Raw genomic sequence first — 23930 nt, forward strand, 5'->3', positions numbered from 1 at the left:
CAATGTAGATATCTGCAAGGATTCCTGAAGCTGGTGACCCCATGGGAAGACCTATCTGTATTGTATTGAATTAGGAGGATACTCTCATTTTTCACCTTTGTAAAGTGAAAACCGTCAATACGGAATGATTCTAATATCTTGTAATTATGGAGAAATGTATTCATGATTACTTGCAGGCCTAAGAACTCGCTCATTCACTTCGTATGAGAGAGAATGTTTTCAGTCATTGAATAAAATTATGCTTAAGTCCTGGTCATTTACACAAATGATGGAAAAATATATATATCCTCGTTGCTACCTTCCGATGTGCTTGGCCAACATGAACCGATCTACAGGAGCAAGGAATCATATACTGTATATATGATTTATAGCAAAAAAAGGTTAAAGAACATCTCAGGGACTTATGTCTTTACCAGCCAGAGAAGTCTGCTGTGGCAGAACTTGTCATACATAATGACAATGAAATCAATTTTGATGTAACTTCTGTCATTTATAAAGAGAAACATTTTATACCTAGAATCATTTGTGAGGCGATAGAAATTGCTAAACACCGGAATAATTTTAACACAAGGTGACTGCTATATACTGAGTAGAACTGGCTAGCCTCCATAGTTAACTCATCAAACATCTTTCTCATTGACCCTAGAGGCCCGAATGAACTATATTTCTAACAGGGTCTCTCTATCTTGAGTCTGGTTACTATGGAGTGATAGTTGCCAATACATTATTTGTTATTGCTCTGGAGATGATCCTGGTCTCAGGATCAAAATGCATCAGCAGATTATTTACATTATTTATATTATGCAACCTAATATCCCCATATTACTATAATGTCATTTAGTGGTCATGAAAATTTGCATATTACGAAAAAAATTGATATCCCATGCCGTTTTCATTTTAACAGCTGCTGAGCTTAGCAAAATCAGGTTGCTTCTTGTGTGAATTCAAATGGGCTTTGTGAGGCAGTGTTACTAAAACTGAACGTGGCTTAATACTTGCTTGAGAGCACCAATGGAAGAAAAACTTTGCCCAGGAGGGATTGAAACACAGACCTCCGAGCTGACAGGATTGTGCCATAGCCTGTGGAGGGATCTGGTTGGCTAAGTTGGCTTATAGAATAAACTATGGAGCGAGATACAGAATTAATATTTTCAAATTGTTATTGTTGTCACTTTGTTTCAAACCACCCTGTATATGCATGTATGAATTTAAAAATGAAATTAGCCTTGTTTGCTTATACTCACCTCAGCGTCTTCGAATGTCTTCAGCTCAACCTTCTCAGTCAGAACATCTTCCTCATTGCATTGATCAGCATCTTCATTGTAGTCGATGGATGTCGCTCCTTCAGCATCTATCTCACTTGCCTCATCTGTAGTCTTCAGTAGTACTTCTTCTTCTTCATTTACCTCATTTTTAACCTCAGCTTTCCCTTGATCTTCGCCCTCTTCCTTAGCGGCTGTTTCCTCTTCCTTGCTGTCTGGATTTTCTTCCTTTAACACCGTTTCCGTGTCTCGTACCTCTTCCTCGGACTTGGCCGACTTACTCAGCTTACTCTGTTCTTCAAGGTAGCGTTCATATGCAATTTGGTTCATTTCGTTCACCAGTTTGGTAACCATGTTGTTGTTCTCTGCTTGAACAATCGAGTGTGTTTCGTACATCACCAGCTGGATCTGTGGAGAGACACACATTCTGTTAAATGCATTTTGCTGTGAATAGAGGAATTTAAGGGTAAAAGAAGAAAATCTGAGAGAAAGTGTATAATGAAAATATATATTTTGAAATGTGGTACTTTATACCCTGAACAGCATTTCACATCAATGACTCCATTGTTAAACTGCTCAATCTCAGAAAGAGGTTATCATCAATGTGTGAACAAAGAGTTTTACATTTCTGTTGGAGGTGGTGGTAATTTTTGTTTTAAGAGGACTACAATTTGGCAATCATCCCCTTTTAATAAACTTAGTACAAAACAAATATATTCAATATATATATTCAAATGATGAATTTTCAAAATTGTGATGTCAGTGCTGAGTCTAAGTCTGTTAGCTTGTAGGAATACTTTCTAAAAACAATTTAGTTTTAACTATATTTTTACTGTCTCAATCAATCAATTTTAATTAGGATATATTAAGCAAAGTTTAGAATTACTGGAGTATAGTTATATTATTATAAATTATTGTGCTTACTGTATAATTGCATAATATTTGTCTAGTAGGGTAGAAAAAAGAATAACAACCTGACTAAGTAGCAAGTAGGGGCTGCTTGGCCGAGGCGGTAAAGGCGTGCTCAGTTTGCCCGGAAGGACTTTGGTTCGAATCCCCATCAGGAAGTCGTAAAATTTAAGAAATGAGATTTCCACTTCTGGAGGTGCATATGGCTCTAAGGTTCACTCAGCATACACCAAAAATGAGTACCAGGTTAATTCTTGGGGGCAAAGGCAGCCGGGCCTAGAGCTAACCACTCTACCCCCTCACGTGCCGAGGTTAACAATGGTGGAAGCCTTTACCTTCCACTCCTCCAAGGGCCTTCATGGCCTGTACGGAGGTGACTTTGCTTTGACTTCGCTTTTGCTAAGTAGCATTTAGTTTTAACTCCAATTCTATTGTTTCAGTAAGCCTGTTATAATTAGGTTACACCTAAGGGCAGTTGTAAATTGTAGTGTAGTTATCTTAGTATGAAGGTATTATCTTGCTATAATAGATAGTATCTTGCCTGGTACAATTCATACGTTATCTGTGTGTAAGGTGATCTTTTCAATATTTCAGCATTTAACTAAACAGCTGTTTTAATTTCTATTAGAACATAGTGGGGTAAAATAGTAATAATAATAATCTCTTGTGTTTGTGTAGTGTATTTTTAAAACATCAGTGTAAGGACACAGAGATGTATACTCTCTGGAGAGAACAGCTGTTCTTCCCTTTGGGACTTTCATTGTCATTATTAGATACGCCATGCTGTGCAGCAAATGCATGTCCAAATAAAATAATGTTAAGTATTGAAAATAGATATACATATATATTTAGTAAAGTGTTCAGAACATAACAGTTGGCGACGAGGATGGGATATATAAATAAGTATTGCTAATATCCTGCACAGTACTGTCAATCGACCACTGAAAATATATACCGCTGTTTTGACACAATTAGGTTACACTGAGGAAAATGGATGCAGAACAATTTGCTAAACTATGAGATGCATTCAACCGACAACAACAAACCCTGCTTACTCAGTTTATAACAACATTCCAAAGAGAATCAGGAAGAGAAGTCTCGTTCAAGCATGCAACCAATTGAAAATTTTGATTCTCGGAAGTAAAAATTTGCCTGTTATATGAAGAGGTTTGAGAATTATGTAGCGATGAAAAATATCACAGATGAGAAAAGAAAGCACAGCTACTATGTGTCTCTATAGGTTATGTGCATTACAACAGTCTATCTGCATTTCTAGGCCCAGAAAAATCAATCAGAACTCAGTCATTTACAGATCTGGTAAAACTGTTCACCCAAATGCTTGTTCCCAAGAAGGTGCCGTTGTTTCTCATCATTATTTTTTAAATGTCTATCAGAAAGAGGGACAGTCTATCGCCGATTTTGTCGCAACTCTTCAATGCAATTTAGCTGTGTGCGAATTCACAGTCAAGTGCCAATGTCAACATACAGTTTCAGTTTTGGATGTGTTTCCAAGAGCCCACTTCATAAGAGGTTTACAGGACAATTGGATTGCAAACAGCTTCTGCAATCTAATGTCACCACTTTTGATGAAATCCTAGCTAAGGCAACATTACTGGAAATGTCTAGAATTGGAAGTAGGGAATTAACCAGACAAGCCTCTTCGTCGGCATCTAAATTTGACAACAGCGATACATATAAGGATACTGCTGGCTCAGATCACTGCTGTCGATGAGATCACAGTTTTCGTTATTGTTCACCGAGCCCCAGTTATAGCAAGGGTAACCATTCGTTGAGCCCTGACTATCCATGCAACACACATTCACTGAATCAAAGTATCCGATATGGTCAACGTTCTCTCTCTAGTGGAAGAATCAAACCTGATTTCAGAAGATTAGGAACTGATAACCTCTGTTTCCGATGTGCTAAGCTGAATCATTGTGTGTCAGAATGCCAAGTTAGTAGATATGATAATAGATTTGAATTTTGTGGCAGAGAAGGTCATCTTGCCAAGGTGTATATCACCAGCCTAATGCGAAATTCCAAATCAAAAGTAGATAGTTCCAGCTCAACTAAATCAATTTCAGTTATCCCATGTGATGCCCAGGATCATTCATACAGTGTGAGTAAAGCAGAACCTACTTTTTCTCAGTCACATGTAGAATTATTTGAAGTTACTCCTGACTCTGATAAATATGTAGTTACTGTATCACTAAACAATAAGACACAGTGTTTTGAAGTTGACTCTGGCACATGTTTTACTCTGTTTCCTGAAGATACATTTGATGAATTGGATCCAGATTTACCCTTACAACAATCTGAAATTGCCTTTCGTTCATATTCAGGCAATATTATCACACCTATGGGAAAAGTAATAGTCTCAGCTGTATATAAAGACAAGGAAATCCAAGATGATATATATATTGTCCCTAAGGGCTATTCAGCATTACTTGGAAGATTGTGGATTAGGAGACTTGGTATTGAATTGAAGGAAATAGATACTAGCAAGGAAACTCCACTCATGTCATATCCAGTTAATGTTATCTCTTCAGTTAATGACATAATTAATGAATTTCCTGATGTTTTTGAAGAGAAAATTGGACGTGTTCCAAAATTTGAAGAGTAAAGTTACAGTTACATGAAGTAGATAAACCAGTGTTTACACGAGAACAGGATGTTCCCTATGCACTTTGTGAATGAGTTGAAAGGGAGTTAGACTCACTAGAAGCAGGTGGGGGCATATCTCCTGTATCATCAAGTGACTGGGGTTGGTTACAATTTTAGTCAGGAGCTTGTGAAGGTGTGATAAACTCACAGGATGATAGTTCTCTAAATTTTCCTTATCACCTTCCTTGAAGAGTAGTATCACTTTAGCATTTTTCCAATTTTCTGGTATTCTTCCAGAGTTAATACACTTGCTGAGGAGTATTCTCACAGCTTTACAATATTCTCCATCTAATTTCAACATTTCATTCATTATTTTATCCTCTCCAGGGGATTTTTTATTCCTTAGTTGTTTAAGTGCATTTTCAATCTCAGCAGTGGTTATCTGTACTCCCTCTTATAAAAATAGTCTATATTCCTTATTTGATATGTTTACAGCTTCAAAGTGTTTATTTAAAATTCAGTGTTTAACACAAGTCTAAGTGGGGGAGACTGTAGTGTATTTTTAAAACATTGAGTGCGCTGGTAACATCAGCGTAAGGACACAGAGATGTATACTCTCTGGAGAGAACAGCTGTTCTTCTCATTGGGACTTTCATTGTAATTATTAGATACGCCATGCTGTGCAGGAAATGCATGTCCAAATAAAACAATGTTAAGTATTGAATATATATATATAGTAAAGTGTTCAGAACATAACAGTTTGTATACAGTTCTTCCTAATTTCAACTTTTAACAGCAATTTTAATTTCTGTTTTCATAGTAATAACCCTTTGTAATTAGGACATGTCTGAACGCAGTTTAGAATTAATGTAGTGTAGTTATTTTAGAAGAAATTAGCGTACGTATTTTATTACTGTAAATTATTTGTGTAGTAGGGAAAATATCGCTCAAGAAATTTAGCTCTTACTAGAATTAGGATACGATTGCTTGCTTCTTCTGTTTGCAAATAGTTGTAATAATAATAATAATAATAATAATAATAATAATAATAATAATAATAATAATAATAATAATAATAATAATAATAATAATAATAATAATAATAATTCTTTTTCTGACAACTGTAATGAGGAAAGGAAGACTCCAGCATTTTAGACACATTTATAGAATGAATAACAATAGACTAACTAAACAAATCTTGCGACTTATCGAATAGTTACAAATCCAAGCCAATGTGGTTCTTTGATATTGAAAAGGATATGAAAAATACTGGAATTAAAATTGATACGACAGAAAACAGAACACTTTTCAGAGAAGTAACATGAAAGGCAGGATTTCGGGAGAGAAAGAAATTAACAACTGGAAGAAAAATGGACTCGAGGAAAAGGAACAACATTCTCATAAATGAAGGAAGTTTGGAAACAAAGAAAGTTAAATGCATGCACCTCTGTACGTGGCCTTTATAGCCTTTATAGCCTTTATACAGGCTCTCAAAAAACTCGAGTCAGGAACCGCGACCCCTAGTCCTATTAATTCACCCTTTAACTTCATCATTGAACTCTCCCTCTTCGCCTTGTTGGCATAATCAGAATGACGAACGTTCCATGGTAGTTCATAGTTTATGTAAGTTTCTAAAAATATACTGATATTGTCGGCACTCCATTTTATACTAGCAGTTGGTTTTGTCTTCACTTCTTCAGGTTGTGAACACATTTCGCAACAAATGTAAATACAAAAGTAAATCACAAAAGTAGTTCCTCCCTCAACAGAGTCTAGCGCTCTTACTGGCGGCCAATACCTTTTAAGACACGTCCAATAATGGCTGCCACTGGGTCACGTGACCCTGTTACTGGCTGTCTGGCATCCAGTAAACTCAAACATGCTTGAGTTTGGTGGCCGCCAGTAGCCAAATGGACGTTGAAGTGGAAGTACCCCTGCACACGGGGACAGTAGAAGGATAATGATTGGTGGCCAATACTGGCTAGTACTACTGGCCGCCACTACTGTCCCCGTGTGCAGGGGGCTTAAAAGAAGGATGTGAAGCTTTGCATCAATGAAAATGTCTAATACATGCACAAATATATTTGACCTAACTATGTATCTTTTTCAAATAAATAGTCAACCTGGAGTGTCTTAATAAAGTGAACAAATGTGAATGAGATAGCAGAGAGCAGAAAGTTTCTCGTTCAGCTGTCATGGTCAGCCACAATTGGCACCCATCCCCGAGACCATGTTCTGCTAATGCTTCACCGGAGTAAAAAGGTTAAAAATTGTGTTTGATTGTATGCGACTCTCCAAGGTTGTGATTTTGTTATTTAAGTTGTGTCTTAGGATATCATGGCAACTAATGAATTTGCTCAAACACCATCATTATTATTATTATTATTATTATTATTATTATTATTATTATTATTATTATTATTATTATTATTATATTTCTTCTTCTTCTTCTTCTTCTTCTTCTTCTTATTATTATTATTATTATTATTATTATTATTATTATTATTATTATTATTATTATTATTATTATTATTGAGAATATTTGTATATATTCATATGACTCTGGCTGAGCCACCATCAAGTAGCGCCACCTACACACTACGTTTTCTTTGTTCATTCTGACACGTCACGATTGTAATCTCCATGTCTATTGTTTTCACTGCATCCATCTTGTAATTTAAGTATGTAATAAATAGTGTCCTTTTAATATAAACCGTGCTGACCTTATTACTTTCCGATTCATCGTGCCTTTTTCAACAGGTTACAGGCCCAGAATGCGCGTTTGGAAAGTGATTAAATGTGTAGTGATAAAATGCACTGAAAAATAGACGCGTGAAAATATCGTGTCGCGCACGGTTGGCGAGGTTGAGTTAAACATTTAGCCAAGTGTCTTCTGTGAAGAAATAGTGTGTGAAGATGAACACTTCAAGTAGCCTATGGTGCGCATCGAGACGTTGTCAAAGGACAATTTTGATACCGTGGAAAATTCACATGAAGGCTGGTTTAGTAAAAAATCATACGTGGGCGTACGTAGCTAGGATAAAGGTTAAACCTGAACCAGTCAGCGAGAACGCGGCCGCTATTACAGAATGGGAAGAACGTGACAGTGAAGCAATGTCAGATATCATCTTGGCAATTCAACCCGAACCAGAAATACGACAATCTCAACATGCTCCAGGAAGGCCAAAAATTATCCGTTTGGGAACACTAGGCAGACCTCGAAAGCTTTACCAGGAACACGATGGAGGACAAATTGATTCAGTATGTCTGGCTGAGGTTCCAATTCAGATGGCATTTTCAGGTCCAGAGAAAAATGAGTGGATGCAGGCAATGGCAGATGAATTTGTCTCTATTCTAAGAAACAAGACCTGGGATCTTGTAGACCACCCAGAAATTAGGACGACAATTGGAAGTCATGTAGTCCTTAGGAATAAGTACGGAGCAAATGGTGAGATCACAAGAAGGAAGGCTAGAGTCGTGGCCAGGGGTTTTTCCCAGATATCAGGTATAGATTATACCGAAACATTCGCACCAGTAGCGCGACTCAGATCAATACGAATGGTTATTGTGCTTGCTGCTCATCATGGAATGTATGTCCGACAATTCGATGTCGGAACTGCATACTTAAATGGAATCATTGAAGAGGAAATCTTTATGGAAGTACCACAGTACACCAGATAAATACTCAAATTCATCGTACAGGAAAGTAATGCAACATCCGAGATCATAGCTGAAGCCAAGAGGATGCTGAAGATGTTGAACAAGGATTGTGTATGCTGTATTAAAAAGGCTCTGTATGGCTTGGAGCAGGCTGGCCGCTGTTGGCACCAACGCTTGAACGAGCAACTACTAAAGCTTGGTGTCAAACCAACGTCCGGCGATTCGAGTGTTTATGTGAAGGGTTCTGATGCTGATGCTCTCCTAATCATAGTTTATGTTGATGACATTTTAGTTTTGTCACGGAATTCGAGAGAAATAGACGAGGTCCACAAATTTCTACAAAAGTCGTTTGAGGTCAAAGACCTAGGAGACATTAAGTACTGTCTCGGGATTGAGTTTTCTGAAGATGAATCCGGTATCACCTTGAAACAGAAAGGTTATGTTATGGATATCTTAGATCGCTTTCGAATGTCTGATTGCAAGCCCGAGGCCACACCAATTGAATCTGGAATTAAACTGTCAAGATCAAATACTTGGTCCAAGGATGATGGCGAGAGGCTCCCCTACAGAGAGCTCATAGGTGCTCTTATGTATCTATCAACCGCAACGCGTCCAGACATATCTCATGCAGTGAGTGTCTTAAGCCAATTCAATGATTCTTTTGGCAAAGAACACTGGCAAGCAGCAAAGAGGGTACTGAGGTACCTGAAGGGTTCTTCTGATGTGGGAATCACCTTTGGAAGCGATACCAGTAATTTAACTAGCTATGTAGATGCTGATTGGGCTGCATGCATCAACGATTGCAGATCATACACTGGCTTTGCCTTTACAATGTATGGCAGACTCGTATCTTGGGAATCCAGGAAACAACGGACAGTGGCATTGTCCTCAACGGAGGCTGAATATATGGCCTTGAGTGAGGCTTCAAAAGAGGCAGTGCACTTACTACGACTGGCAAGGGACATAGGCATTAACAGCGTGTCAACTGTACAGCTATATAACGACAACATTGGAGCTCAGAAGCTTGCTGGAAATCCTGTTTTCCACTCTTGGACTAAGCACACTGATGTGCGGCATCATTTTGTACGAGAGGTTCTTTCATCTGAGGACATTCACCTCGAATACTTGTCAACTGAGAAGATGCCTGCAGATGTATTGACCAAGGGACTACCAAAGGATAAGCATTGGAAGTGTTTAGAGTGTCTGGGTGTCAGAAGACTGAAACGTTGAAGTTGGTTCAGCCTTCGAGAGGGGGTGTTGAGAATATTTGTATATATTCATATGACTCTGGCTGAGCCACCATCAAGTAGCACCACCTACACACTACGTTTTCTTTGTCCATTCTGACACATCACGATTGTAATCTCCATGTTTATTGTTTTCACTGCATCCATCTTGTGATTTATGTATGTAATAAATAGTGTCATTTTAATATAAACCGTGCTGACCTTATTACTTTCTGATTCATCGTGCCTTTTCAATTATTATTATTATTATTATTATTATTATTATTATTATTATTATTATTATTATTATTATTATTATTATTATTATTATTATATTTTAAATTGGTTTTACATCACACTGACACAGATAGGTCTTATGGTGATGATGGGGTAGGAAAGGGCTAGGAGTGGGAAGGAAGTGACCATCACCTTAATTAGGGTACACCCCTAGCATTTGCCTGGTGTGAAAATGGGAAACCATGGAAAACCATCTTCAGGGCTGCCATCCCTGGGGTTCAAACCCACTATCTCCCAAATGTAAGCCCACAACTGTGCACCCCTAACCGCATGGCCAACTTGCTCGGTATTTATTTAGGTTCGAAAACTGTCATTCTTTTCGTTTGGTTGTTCATGAACTATTATATTTTATTATGATGTGACACGCCCACCCTTATTGGAGGGTCTGCCTTACAAGGTCTGCACTCAGCTAGAAATAGCAACATGAAGTAAAAAATGATGCGACCTACATTAGTTCAATTGGAGCATCCCTCAATTTGCTTGCGTCCCTGTAATTTGCAATAATTATCATTTTTGTTTCCATTTTGTTTACTCAGGGTATTTCTTGCCATGTTATTTTTGATCTCCATCTGAGAAGTGTAACTACAGTAAAACTTGCTCTCAAAGTGGAACGTCTATAAAGCGGAAACTTGTCCAATGTGTATGAAAGTTATGATTCATGCGCACTGGATATGGCTTTGCATGTTATTTATGTTGTATAAAGCGGAATCTGTTCAACATGGAAACAGAAAGAAATTATGAAAATAGAAATTATGAAATAATTACTGTATAATGCAGAAATTATGCTTTGGCTGTGAAATTTATTTAGGCATATCCGTACTGCAGGTACATAAATATTTCGCCAGGCGAAGAGTCAGATGTTTACAGACCGTAACACGCTGCTCTAATGAGGTCCAGGTTCCCCAAATTCCTGGTAGAATGGGATTTAAATCTCCACTAATTGCCTGACTCTTGCCATGGTTCGTAGAGATCTTTATCCTGATGTACAACTTGAGCCCAATTCTAAGGTAAACAGTTCCCTTACTTTGTGTCCCGTCAGTAAATTTGTGTCATTTTTGAAGACAGCACGATGGATAGGAAATATATGTCACTGACACTGAACAAGAAAGTGAAAGTTATTGAGGCGATTGAAAAGGAAAATTTGTCTGTGCGTGAAATTATGTCACATTTCAGATGTGAAAAAACTCAAGTTTATGAGACTTTAAAACATAAGGACAACATTACTAAGCAGTGGATGGAGGGGAATTGACAAATGAAGATGAAATCGAAGAAATCAATGATTTTAGTGTGAGAATGGTTCGTCAGTGCCCGTTTGAGAAACCTTCCGGTTAGTGGACCTATGCTACAGAATGAGGATCTTGCCGTTGCTAAATCACTTGGCAACACTGCCTTTAAAGCATCAGCTGGGGGGGCTGGAGAGTTTCAAAATAAGACACAATATTGTATGGAATGAAGTCTGTGGTGAGTTCAAAGACGTGGATGAAAATGTAGTAGCCAAGTGGAAATTGAAGCTGCAAAATTTAATTTCTGGCTATGAACTTAAAGGCATTTTCAATGCCGATGAAACAGGATTGTTTTTTCGAGCCTTGCCTTCAAAGTCACTTGTGCTTCATGGGGAAAAGTGTACTGGGGGTAAAATGTTGAAAGAAAGATTTACAGTACTGTTGTGCAGTAACATGGAGGGGGAAATGGAAAAGTCTCTGGTAATTGGGAAATGAGCAAAACCAAGGTGCTTTAAAAACATTTGGTCTTGCGCAAGCTTTTGGTAACTTGGTGGAACAATGGGAAAGCTTGGATGACCAGTGCTCTAATGGAAGAATGGCTGAATGAATTTAACTGTAGGATGAAGAAGAAAAATCGCAAAGTTATTCTTTTCCTCGACAATGCTACTTGTTATCCACATGTGTTGCTTTCCAATGTCAAGCTAGCCTGGTTTTCACTGAACACAACCAGCGTTGTTCAACCTATGGACCAAGGAGTGATTTACACCTTTAAATCTCACTACAGGCATTTACTGATGAAGACACTGGTCAAGAATGTTGATACATCTGACAACATCTACTCCCTTGCATGCTCAGTTTCCATACTGGATGCTGTCAACTGGATCAGTTTGGCTATGAAGCAGATCAAACCTCAAACAGTCGTAAAGTGTTTTGCAAAAGTGAGATTTGCAGAAAATGATGACATTGGCACACCTGAGGAAGTGACTGAAAATGCTGCACTGATATCTACACTAAGCCAACAACAGAATTTCGTATGTAATGTAGACAAATACATTCGCAGCGACAACCAGCTTGCTACTCACTACAGTTTCCAGTTCTTGAATCAAGTAATCCTGGTGAGGGTCCCTTACACTGGAACCATACTGGGGTCTTACCAGAGACTTATTCACCCTCTGCTTTACATCCTTACTACAACCCCTAAATACCCTCATAACCATGTACAGCGATCTGTACTCTTTATTTACAATCCCATTTATGTGATTACCCCAATGAAGATCTCTCTTTATATTAACACCTACAGTAGGTACTTACAGTGATCCCCATAAGGAACTTTCACCCCATCAGTGCAGTAATTGAAAGTGAAAGGTAATTGAAAGTGAAAGGACTTTTCTATCAGTGAAAGTCATAAACTGATTTTTAACTCCGTTTATGATCATACCATTGCCTGCTATCCATCTCACAACATTGTCAAGGTCTTTTTTGCAGTTATTCACAATCTTGTAACTTATTTATTACTCTAAAGAGAATAACATCATCCACAAAAAGCCTAGTCTCTGATTCCAGTTCTTTACTTATATCATTTATATACTTATATGAAAACATAAAGGTTCAATAATACTGGTCTACTTATCGCAGAGAAGTGTTGCAACGTTTGAAAGTACGTTAGAAAGAACTGGAGATAGTGAACTTCCTAGTAGAGGTTCAGAATAATATTCTGATGAATATAGTAGTGAAAGTGACACTGAGAATCATGAAAAATATGGACAAATATTGTGTAAAGCCTGAGGTACAGTGCAAGAGAAATGTTACTAGTAATATTGTGATAACAGTTCTAATGAACTGGAAGTATGGGAAAACAATGCTGGTTCAAAATAATATATTTTTTCCATTATTTATGGGATGGGAATTTTATGAGCTTGAAGTAAAGCTGATGAATATTCATGCCAAATATGTACAAATACAAAAAACACTGGTACTGTTGATACTACCTGGAAAAACCTTATGCTGACAATATAAAGGCATATGTAGGTGTTCTAATTTACAGTAAATGGGTTTGATTGTTTTACCGGAAATTGACTGTCATTTCCTAGGAGACTTTTGCATGTGTGCATTAGTAAGGCAGGCAATGAGACTGAATTGGTTTAGGAAACTTGGACAATATTTAGATTCAAAATGAGGTTGAGTACAAATTTAAACACAATGGTCATTTATAAACAAAATGCAAAATAAATCACATTAATATCTTTATTTGTATGACTTGTATATTGTTTTCTTTAAAAGGTGATATTTATGCTGCTGTGTCTATTGGGATTTAAATCCCCTGTCAGAAAACATGGTAATTCCAGCCAGGCAGCCACCCTTAAATGGGGAATGACAAAGTGTTAGCAGACGGTAGTACTAATATATGATTTAAGTGAAGAGTGCTGTTTCCTCCAATATTTTTAACCCATTGAACTGCAATTTTTCTTGAAAATAAATATACATTGATTGCGATTTAATCTGGCTTAAAAGAGAACACTTTTGCTACAGCAAGTCAACACACTGAAACACAGTTCACATTCTAACAACAGTTCAACACAGTGTGGTAGATCTTAAAATACTCATATACATGCAGTGCTACCTTACACTTATCACATTCATAGCGGGATTCACCTTTGTTCTTTCCCTTGGGATTTTTCCTCTGCAGTCATAGCAGACCTCGCAAGAAAAGCCACAGTGAGAAGATGACGAGATTTTGGGAGAAGAAAAAGGCAACAACATCAGCTAAATAAGTTTAATTGCGCTCATTAGTCAGGCATAAAGAAATAATAATAAATACAAGACTGACAAACCGCATCAAGACCTTCTTTCAGCAGAAAAACTATGGGGCTTGGAGAACTGAACTCTGGTAGCAAGAAGATTACACCACATATTATTTGGTACATTGTCTGTTTGTGTACACTTTCAGTCTTCCAGGTTATGCACGTCCCTGTCTTCATTTTCTTCAATAAGGTCATCTAATTCTTCGGAATTACTAATGCTGACGTCACTCGAAGGTAATTCAGTATCACTTTCATCGGAAAAACCGTCACTGACATTGCTTTCCTCGTAATATTTAAGCTTCATCCGACTCGGCCATGACGTTGACTTTACTTTCACTAAAGTTTTACGCGGCAACAATTTACTTGATCATATTTCGACTCTTTGGCAGTAAAATACGTAGCTGAAGGGCAAAGATAGCTGAAATACGATTACCAACATCTCGTAGACGTGTTGGGATTGCAAAGATATATCAATATATATCCTTGGAAACCTCAACAAAGCAATAAAGAGGGTGGACGGAAATTTCCGTTATTGCATTTATGGGAACCCACGGACACTGACGGAAATTTACGTCATTGCAAGGCAATGGGTTAAGAAGTCTTCCCTTATGACCTAGCTTATGCACATCTAAAATAGAGCTGCATACCTGAGGTCTGCACATGGCGATCCTTAAGGTTTGTTTCTGTTCCTCCAGAATGTCCATGACGCGCTGTCTGTCAGTCTCCGACTCTGTGAGAAGTTCTAACATCTCCATGTCGCCTCCCCTACTGCAGACCAGGTCCACAGGATCAAGTACTCCAGAGTAAGTATTGGGAGGGTTCGCCAGCACTGCAGATACCACTTTGAGCAGCTCACTATCTGGTGAGATGTTGATGAACCGTTCTGCTATCACCGTCGTGTTTTTGATTTCCAGCTTTTGTAAGTAATCCTCCAGTTCTTCTTTCCTGTAACCAAATATATTAAAACATAGACTAGGGTCTTGGAAATGTTTATATTATATAACAGACACTATGTCAATATCACAACAGCTGATGATAGTTCAAGTCTACAGATAATCACCCTCGCCATTCATGCACCTGCCTCAACACTGAGCAAGTTCTCTCTATACCCACTGCCTGAGGATCCCCCTTGACTAGTACTGAAACACTTACCCTTCAGGACCTTCTTAAATGAACTAAAGATGTGATAATCGCAAGTGGAGAAATCCGGTTTATGGAGCGGGTGATTCGTAAAACCCCAGTGAAAATAAGACCTGAATGTGTGTTGTTGTGTTAGCAGCTCATGGAGTGTTAGCAGATCATGACAGTTTTTCTGAATATATGTTTCATGTTGCCCTTTGGAGTTTCTGAAAGATAATAAAAATGCATGTTGATCGAAGCACCGAAAGGTCGTCACCACAGAAACAGAGGTCAATTTTTTATGAAGGGTAGTGTCAACATAACCTTCTAAGCTGATGACTTTGTCTTCTTTGTTCTTGCTGTAAAGGATGTCGCTATTCCTGACTTATTCACTTCATTATTGGCTGCAAATGGCAGTACTAGGTTTCATTGCCAGTCACAATTTGTTGCAAGAAACATTGTCTGTCCTTGTGGTATTGGCTGAGATGGTCCAGGTATATTCACCTTTATGTTTTCTTATTATATCAGTGATATGTGTAAAGAGGAGTGGAAAAAATGAATGATAGAATAGAGAAGAGCCGACTAAGATGGTTTGGGCACATAAAGCGAATGAGCGACGAAAGAATGCCAAAAAAGGTGATGGAAATGCAAATCCAAGGAAGGAGAGGCCGTGGACGACCTCGATTGAGATGGAAGGATACCATCCAACGCAGCATTATAGAAAGAAACCTGGACTGGGACACAGTGTTGGAGGAGGAGTGGTGGAAAGACCGAAGAAAGTGGAGAGGAACCATATTTGCCCCTACCCGGCTACAGCTGGATAAAGGGAAATGATGATGATGATGATGATGTGTAAAGAAGTGGAATCAGAGATAAGGCTTTTTTCAGATGATGTTATTCTGTACAGAGTAATAAATAAGTTACAAGATTGTGAGCAACTGCAAAATGACCTTGATAATGTTGTGAGATGGACAGTAGGCAATGGTATGATGATAAACGGGGTTAAAAGTCAGGTTGTGAGTTTCACAAATAGGAAAAGTCCTCTCAGTTTTAATTACTGCATTGATGGGGTGAAAGTTCCTTTCGGAAATCATTGTAAGTATTTATACCTAGGTCTTAATATAAGGAAAGATCTTCACTGGGGTAATCACATAAATATGATTGCAAATAAAGGGTACAGATCTCTGCACATGGTTATGAAGGTATTCAGGGGTTGTAGTAAGGATGTAAAGGAGAGGGCTTATAAGTCTCTGGTAAGAACCCAACTAGAGTATGGTTCCAGTGTATGGGACCCTCACCAGGATTACTTGATTCAAGAACTGGCAAAAATCCAAAGAAAAGCAGCTCGACTTGTTCTGGGTGATTTCCGACAAAAGAGTAGCGTTACAAAAATGTTGCTAAGTTTGGGCTGGGAAGACTTGGGAGAAAGGAGACCTAGGTGGATATTAAAAAAAAAAATAACACTTGTAACATACTTTGTAGATGGATATTAAAAAAAGTAACACTTGTAACATACTTTGTATTTACATACATAGGTGGATATTTAAAGAAACATAAGACTTGTAACATACTTTGTGTTTACATACATAGGTGGATATTAAAAGAAAAATAACACTTGTAACATACTTTGTAGATGGATATTAAGAAAAGTAACACTTGTAACATACTTTGTATTTACATACATAGGTGGATATTAAAAGAAAAATAACACTTGTAACATACTTTGTATTTACGTATATTACAGTACAGACCTAACATGAGAATTATAATATGTAAGCAGTGTGTTCCGAGCTGTCAGTGTCAGTGGGAAGATGGTGTGGAATGACATTATTAGAACGATAAGTTTGCTAGTTGCTTTACATCGCACCAACTCAGATAGGTCTTATGGTGACGATGGGACAGGAAATGGCTAGGAGTGGGAAGGAATCGGCCATGGTCTTAATTAAGGTACAGCCCTAGCATTTGCCTGGTGTGAAAATGGGAAACCACGGAAAACCATTTTCAGGGCTGCCGAGGATAAGTTTGAGTGGTGTCTTTAAAAGTAGGAAAGATCACAATATGAAGATAAAGTTGGAATTCAAGAGGATAAATTGGGGCAAATATTCATTTATAGGAAGGGGAGTTAGGGATTGAAATAACTTACCAAGGAAGATGTTCAATAAATTTTCAATTTCTTTGCAATCATTTAAGAAAAGGCTAGGAAAACAACAGATAGGAAATCTGCCACCTGGGCAACTGCCCTAAATGCAGATCAGTAGTGATTGATTGATTGATTGATTGATTGATTGATTGATTGATTGATTGATTGATTGATTGATTGATTGATTGATTGATTGATTGATTGATTGATTGATTGATTGATTGATTGATTGATTGATTGATTGATTGAAAGCACACTTCCGGGATACTTACCTGCACAGACTTACCTCCGGGAGGTAAGTCAGAAGTATGCAGTTGCCAACATACACCTCAGAGTTAATGATTTACCAAAGTAGTTGAATACTTGCTCAGCTGTCCAAACTCTCAGCTGTTTCCTGTTTAAGATTATGCACTTCGAATGGATGAAAATGTTATACGGATTGAAATGAATTAGGCTAGTCAGTACAAAAGATGAGTTGTTACTTGGATTTGCCATTGTGCTCTGCACGAAGAAGACACACAGGAAAAGACTGCACTTTCATCTTCATAGGTTACCCTGTTTACATTTTATGTCACATATCTGAGAGAGCGTTTTCATCACAAAGTCTCTGTCCAAATTCAAGATGCGCCAGAATGTTAGAGACTTGCCTGCGGACAGTTTGACACCAGACTTAATGGTCATATATGCAGAGACATGTCCGAAGAGCCTGGTTTGCGCAGACATACCTCTGACTAAGTCTGCACGTGTATGGGACACTTTAGAGACCTCCTTGAAAGAAATTAAGAAATTAAGAAAGAAAAAAAAATAAGGAAAGATCTTCATTAGGTTATCACATAAATGGGATTGTAAATAAAGGGTACAGATCTCTGCACATGGTTATGAGGGTGTTTAGGGGTTGTAGTAAGGATGTAAAGGAGAGTGCATATAAGTCTCTGGTAAGACCCCAACTAGAGTATGGTTCCAGTGTATGGGACCCTCACCAGGATTACCTGATTCAAGAACTGGAAAAAATCCAAAGAAAAGCAGCTCGATTTGTTCTGGGTGATTTCCGACAAAAGAGTAGCGTTACAAAAATGTTGCAATGTTTGGGTTGGGAAGAATTGAGAGAAAGAAGAAGAGCTGCTCGACTAAGTGGTATGTTCCGAGCTGTCAGCGGAGAGATGGCGTGGAATGACATTAGTAGACGAATAAGTCTGAATGGCATTTATAAAAGTAGGAAAGATCACAATATGAAGATAAAGTTGGAATTCAAGAGGACAAACTGGGGCAAATATTCATTTATAGGAAGGGGAGTTAGGGATTGGAATAACTTACCAAGGGAGATGTTCAATAAATTTCCAATTTCTTTGAAATAATTTAGAAAAGGCTAGGAAAGCAACAGATAGGGAATCTGTCACCTGGGCGACTGCCCTAAATGCAGATCAGTATTGATTGACTGATTGATTGAAATTATAACAGAACTTCAATCTAATATACCTAATGTTTACTGTTTACCCCAGAGCCAATAAGGTGATCAAAATAGCCTTAATATTGCCTTCAAGTAGTGCAATGTGTGAAATGATCTTCTGCGTTGAATCAATATTAGCTTTCATGTACAGTGACACAAGAAGGATTCTCAAATTTGTTGGCTGTATTCTGAAAGGGATATTAGTGAATGCTTAGTGCCGTGGATGAGTACACAATAAAATGAAACTGACAGATACTTTTATGGCAGACTAAACAATGCAGATATGGCTTAGAGCATTATGAATTTAGAATTTCAACATGAATATGGCTTAACACTGGAGGTCATCCAAAAGTTTGGGTGACGTGACAAAATGTGTAACAGAAGTGACATCACAAAAATGTTACCTAGCAACAGTGACTTTGAGAGGTGCACGGGCTGTAGATTTTTATAAATAGAGTATGTTGAAACAGAAGGCACTAGTTTGAGATACGTAGTATAGTATCATGGCCAACTAGATCTACGCTGCATCAAGTCAGTCGTGGTAGTACTGACATTCAGGTCAATGGGCTCCATCTTACGGTACACACTGTACAACTAACTTATAAATCCACAGCCTCCTGTTTAGGCTTTGCTTTATGGTTGGCGATCATCTGGAATTAGCAGCCATTGATGGATGGCCACGACCGAGAGACGTATTCGTGATCATCTGATTTTTGTATAGTGAAAAGTGCTTTCTCTTTTAGTTAATATTTGTGAATGGCCACTTATAGAATGAACATTATTTAACACAGAGTAATACAAATCAATCAATCAATCAATCAATCAATCAATCAATCAATCAATCAATCAATCAATCAATCAATCAATCAATCAATCAATCAATCAATCAATCAATCAATCAATCAATCAATCAATCAATCAATCAATCAATCAATCAATCAATCCCAGTTGATCTGCATTTAGGGCTGTCACCCAGATAGAAGATTGCCTATTAGTTCTTTATCTAGTCTGTTCATAAATTCTCTATAAAACATTTCCCTTGATAAATTATTCCAGGCCCTATTTGCCCCAGTTTGTCTTCTTGAATTCCAAATTCATTTCATGATCTCTCCAACTTTTAAATACCCCACTCAAGCTTATTCACCTAATAATGTCATTCCAAGACATTTCGCCAATGACAGCTCTATACAAGTACAGAGAAGCAGTTTAGAAGGAGAAGAGAACAGAAGAAACTCAAGCATCTACTGTTTCTCCTTGGGACACAGAAGTTTAGGTCCTTATACTTTGTAATAAAGTGAAAATATATAAGCCTACTTATTTTTCGCTGTGTATGCCACTGTTTCCAGAGACTGTACTCTTTGAACACGGCAATGGTATGAATCAGTGACACTCTCCAGATGTCTTCTCATCTCTTACTGGTGTTAGACAAGGGTGAATTCTTTCTTCTCTCCTATTCAACATCTGCAGTGAGTAGATCATGAGGGAGGTACTTGAAGACTGGAATGGTGGCATTGTAGTTGGAGGCAGACAATAAGTCATCTTTGATATGCAGATTACACTTGGATAATTCCAAACAATCAGCATGAGCTAGAGACTATCATGCAGAGTAGAGGGTATGGACTTCAAATCAACACCAAGAAGACCAAAGTGATGATTATAGTTCGCCCTAACAACAACCTGCCTGATATCATGAGGGTTGCAAACCCTATGACAGTGGTTAACCACTTTGAGTACCTTCGATCTGTTGTCTCTAACACTGGGGACTGTGAGCCTGACGTCTGCAGGCACGTTGTGATGGCAGAAATAGCTCGGCAGTGTTTTGATATGGACACCAGGCAATGGTATGATAATAAATGAGGTTCACAAATAGCAAAAGTCCTCTCAGTTTTAATCACTGCATTGATGGGGTGAAAGTTCCTTATGGGGATCACTGTACATACCTAGGTGTTAATATAAGGAAAGATCTTCATTGGGGTAATGACATAAACAGGATTATAAATAAAGGGTACAGATCTATGCACATGACTATGAGTGTATTTAGGGGTTGTAGTAAGGATGTAAAGGAGAGGGCATGCGAGTCTCTGGTAAGACCCCATCTAGAGTATGGTTCCAGTGCACTGGACCTTCACCAGGATTACTTGATTTGAGAACTGGGAAAGATTCAAAGAAAAGCAGATCAATTTGTTCTGGGTGATTTCTGACAAAAGAATAGTGTTACAAAAGTGATGCAAAGTTTGGGCTGCGAAGACTTGGGAGAGAGGAGACGAGCTGCTCGACTAAGTGGTATGTTCTGAGCTGTCAGTGGAATGATGGCATGGAATGATATTAGTAGATGAATAAGTTTGAGTAGTGTTGTTAAAAGTAAGAAATATCACGATATGAACATAAAGTTGGAATTCAAGAGGACAAATTGGGGCAAACATTCGTTTATAGGAGGAAGAGTTTGGGATTGGAATAATTTACCAAGGGAGATGTTCCATACATTTCCAAATTCTTTGCAATTATTTAAGAAAAGACTAGGTGAAGAACAGATAGGGAATTCACCACCTAGGCGACTGGCCTAAATGAAGTTCAGTGGTGACTGATTGCTTGCTTGCTTGCTTGCTTGCTTGCTTGCTTGATTGATTGATTGATTGATTGATTGATTGATTGATTGATTGATTGATTGATTGATTGATTGATTGATTGATTGATTGATTGATTGATTGATTGATGAGTTCAAAAACAAAGCTTACTCACATATGGAAAGATACCTCCATTACTAAAATGACAAAAGTTTTTCGAACATTCATTTTTCCCACTGACACCTACGCAGCAGAAACCTGGACATTAAGAATGACAGACTACCACAGGATCGACTCTTTGGAAATGCTGTGCTACAGAAGAATATTGCAAATACCTTGGATGGCACAATGAACAAACGAGTCAGTCCTGAAACAGCTCGACATTAGAATAAGGCTATTGACAATTATCAAACAACAACGGTTCAAGTTCTTCAGTCACATAGAAGACCCAGTGGACTGGAGAAGGTCATTGAAGGGAAAGTCACTGAATGAATGCCCAAAGGATGCACTCCACTGAGATGGGTAAATCAATCCAAGAGCATAATTGGAGAGAATCTTCAACAAGCAATTCACCATGCTCAGGAGAGAGACTCATGGAGACAAGTCGTCAAGGCTAGCTTCATGATGCCACTACAATCTTATGGAGGGTTAGAATAAAACATACATGTACAGTATGTACACTCAAAATAAAATTATTGTGTCCATAAATTAACTTGTTTCCTATTCGGCTCTTCTGTTGTAGCCCTTCCCTCCCAAGGAAACTGTTCCATTTCTGCCTATATTATGACAACTGTTTAACAAAATTCTGGTGGAAATCTATGTCGAAAACAAAAGACCAATGAAGTATTCTGGGTGAAATAATTATAATTTCTTATTAATTACTTGTTTCAGATCTTTACTCACCTTTCTTGGGCACCAAAGACAATTAGACCATCCAACTTGCAGTTCTCTGACAGCAGGTTCGCCAGGTAAGCAGTTGTGCGGGGAGAGTTCATGTGAGTCTGGACCACCTTACCAGTGAGGTCATAGTCCAGCAAAGCCCTGTTCAGCAACGCTGGTGCCAAGCAGAATGATCTGTCCTGCAAACTACTTGCTCTTAGTGAACAGTATAGGGTATTAACTAGTCATCAGGTCATTTGAGAGATCAGTTTAATGATGAAAGTAGCAGAAAAAAATGTATATGTTAGATATAGGATAGTTTGAATGTGCTTACATATTATGAAACAAAACGAATCTTAATTCTCAATGAATTTTTACATTTAATTATCTCTACCATATAGACATGATAATAAGCTTTTGCTGTGTCAAGAAAACAAGGTGATATTCTTTACATCTTGCAGAGAATTTTGCTCCGTGTCTTCAGAAGAAATTCTCAACTGTTCACAAGAAAGAATTCTCTAATAATGAAGGTTTGAATTTAAGAATGCTTTACTGTTGGTCTATAGTAAGTTACAACTGCAAAATGACCTCAATATGTTAGTGAGATGGACAGTAGGGAATGGTATGATGATAAATGGGATTAAAAGTCAGGTTGTGAGTTTCACTGATAGTAAAAGTCCTCTCAATTTTAATTACTGCATTGATGGAATGTTGTAAAGGAGAGGGCATATAAGTCTCTGGTAAGATCCAAACTAGAGTATAATTCCAGTGTATTGGACCCACACCAGGATTACTTGATTTGAAAACTGAAAAAAGAGAAAAGAAAAGGAGCTTGATTTGTTCTGGGTGATTTCCGACAAAAGAGTGGTGTAGATTCACAATTAAGTATTTATTATTTTCCACCTAGTCGATACAATGATTGCTTAAGGCAATTTAATTGTTAAAAGTGGTACATGTTTCGTATTTTATCAACATCTTCAGCCACATAACACTGTTTAGATGAAAAATATATAAAATTGACAAAGCAATGCTTAAGAGGAAGTGTCCTTAAAATTAACATAAGATTGACAACATTAAAAACAAACTGATTTTATGTAAAAGAGTAGTGTTACAAAAATGTTGCCAAGTTTGGGCTGGGAAGACTTGGGAGAAAGGAGATGAATGGTATGTTCTGACCTGTCAGTGGAGAGATGGCATGGAATGACATTAGTAGATGAATAAGTTTGAGTGGTGTCTTTAAAAGTAGAAAATATCACAATATTAAGATAAAGTCAGAATTCAAGAGGAAAAATTTGGGCTAATATTTGTTTATAGGAAGACAGGCTGCAGTGAGGAAGACAAAGAGAAATTTCGGCAAGACCTGGAAGATACTGTTAATGAGGAAAATGTTATTATTATTGGAGATCTAAATGCGCAAGTTGGGGTAGACAGACTTGGGTACGAGAACATCATTGGTCCACATGGATTTGGACAAAGGAACCCAGAAGGAGAACAACTATTAGATCTGTGCAGAAGAAGTGATCTTATAATCAAAAATACATTCTTCAAAAAAAGAGACAGTCACAGAATAACAAGGTACAGTTGGGATGGACAGTATAGAACATTGATTGACTACGTAATCACAAATAAAGATGGTGGCAGGTACATCACAGATGTAAAGGTCATCCCTAGTGAAAGCATGGACAGTGACCACAGATTGTTGGTAGTAGACTTCAAACATAAGACAAATGAAACGCAGAAACTTATTACGAAAAAACCAAGGATTAAAACTTGGAAGTTGCAAGAAGGCCAAATAAAGG

At 37.8% G+C, this 23930-nt stretch overlaps 1 protein-coding gene across 1 annotated transcript in view; it reads right to left on the reverse strand.

Moving 5' to 3' along the window:
• LOC136866625 (uncharacterized) overlaps positions 1-23930 on the reverse strand; it is a 293808-nt gene that overhangs the window by 59716 nt on the left and 210162 nt on the right. Inside the window, exons 6-8 of the mRNA XM_068226783.1 lie at positions 22156-22347; positions 14630-14927; positions 1245-1670 (exon numbers count right to left, since the gene is read on the reverse strand). Coding sequence (XP_068082884.1) covers positions 1245-1670; positions 14630-14927; positions 22156-22347 — 916 coding nt within the window. The remainder of the gene's footprint in view (positions 1-1244; positions 1671-14629; positions 14928-22155; positions 22348-23930) is intronic.

The sequence above is a fragment of the Anabrus simplex genome, chromosome 3 (assembly GCF_040414725.1).
Source record: "Anabrus simplex isolate iqAnaSimp1 chromosome 3, ASM4041472v1, whole genome shotgun sequence".
Classification (NCBI taxonomy): domain Eukaryota; kingdom Metazoa; phylum Arthropoda; class Insecta; order Orthoptera; family Tettigoniidae; genus Anabrus; species Anabrus simplex.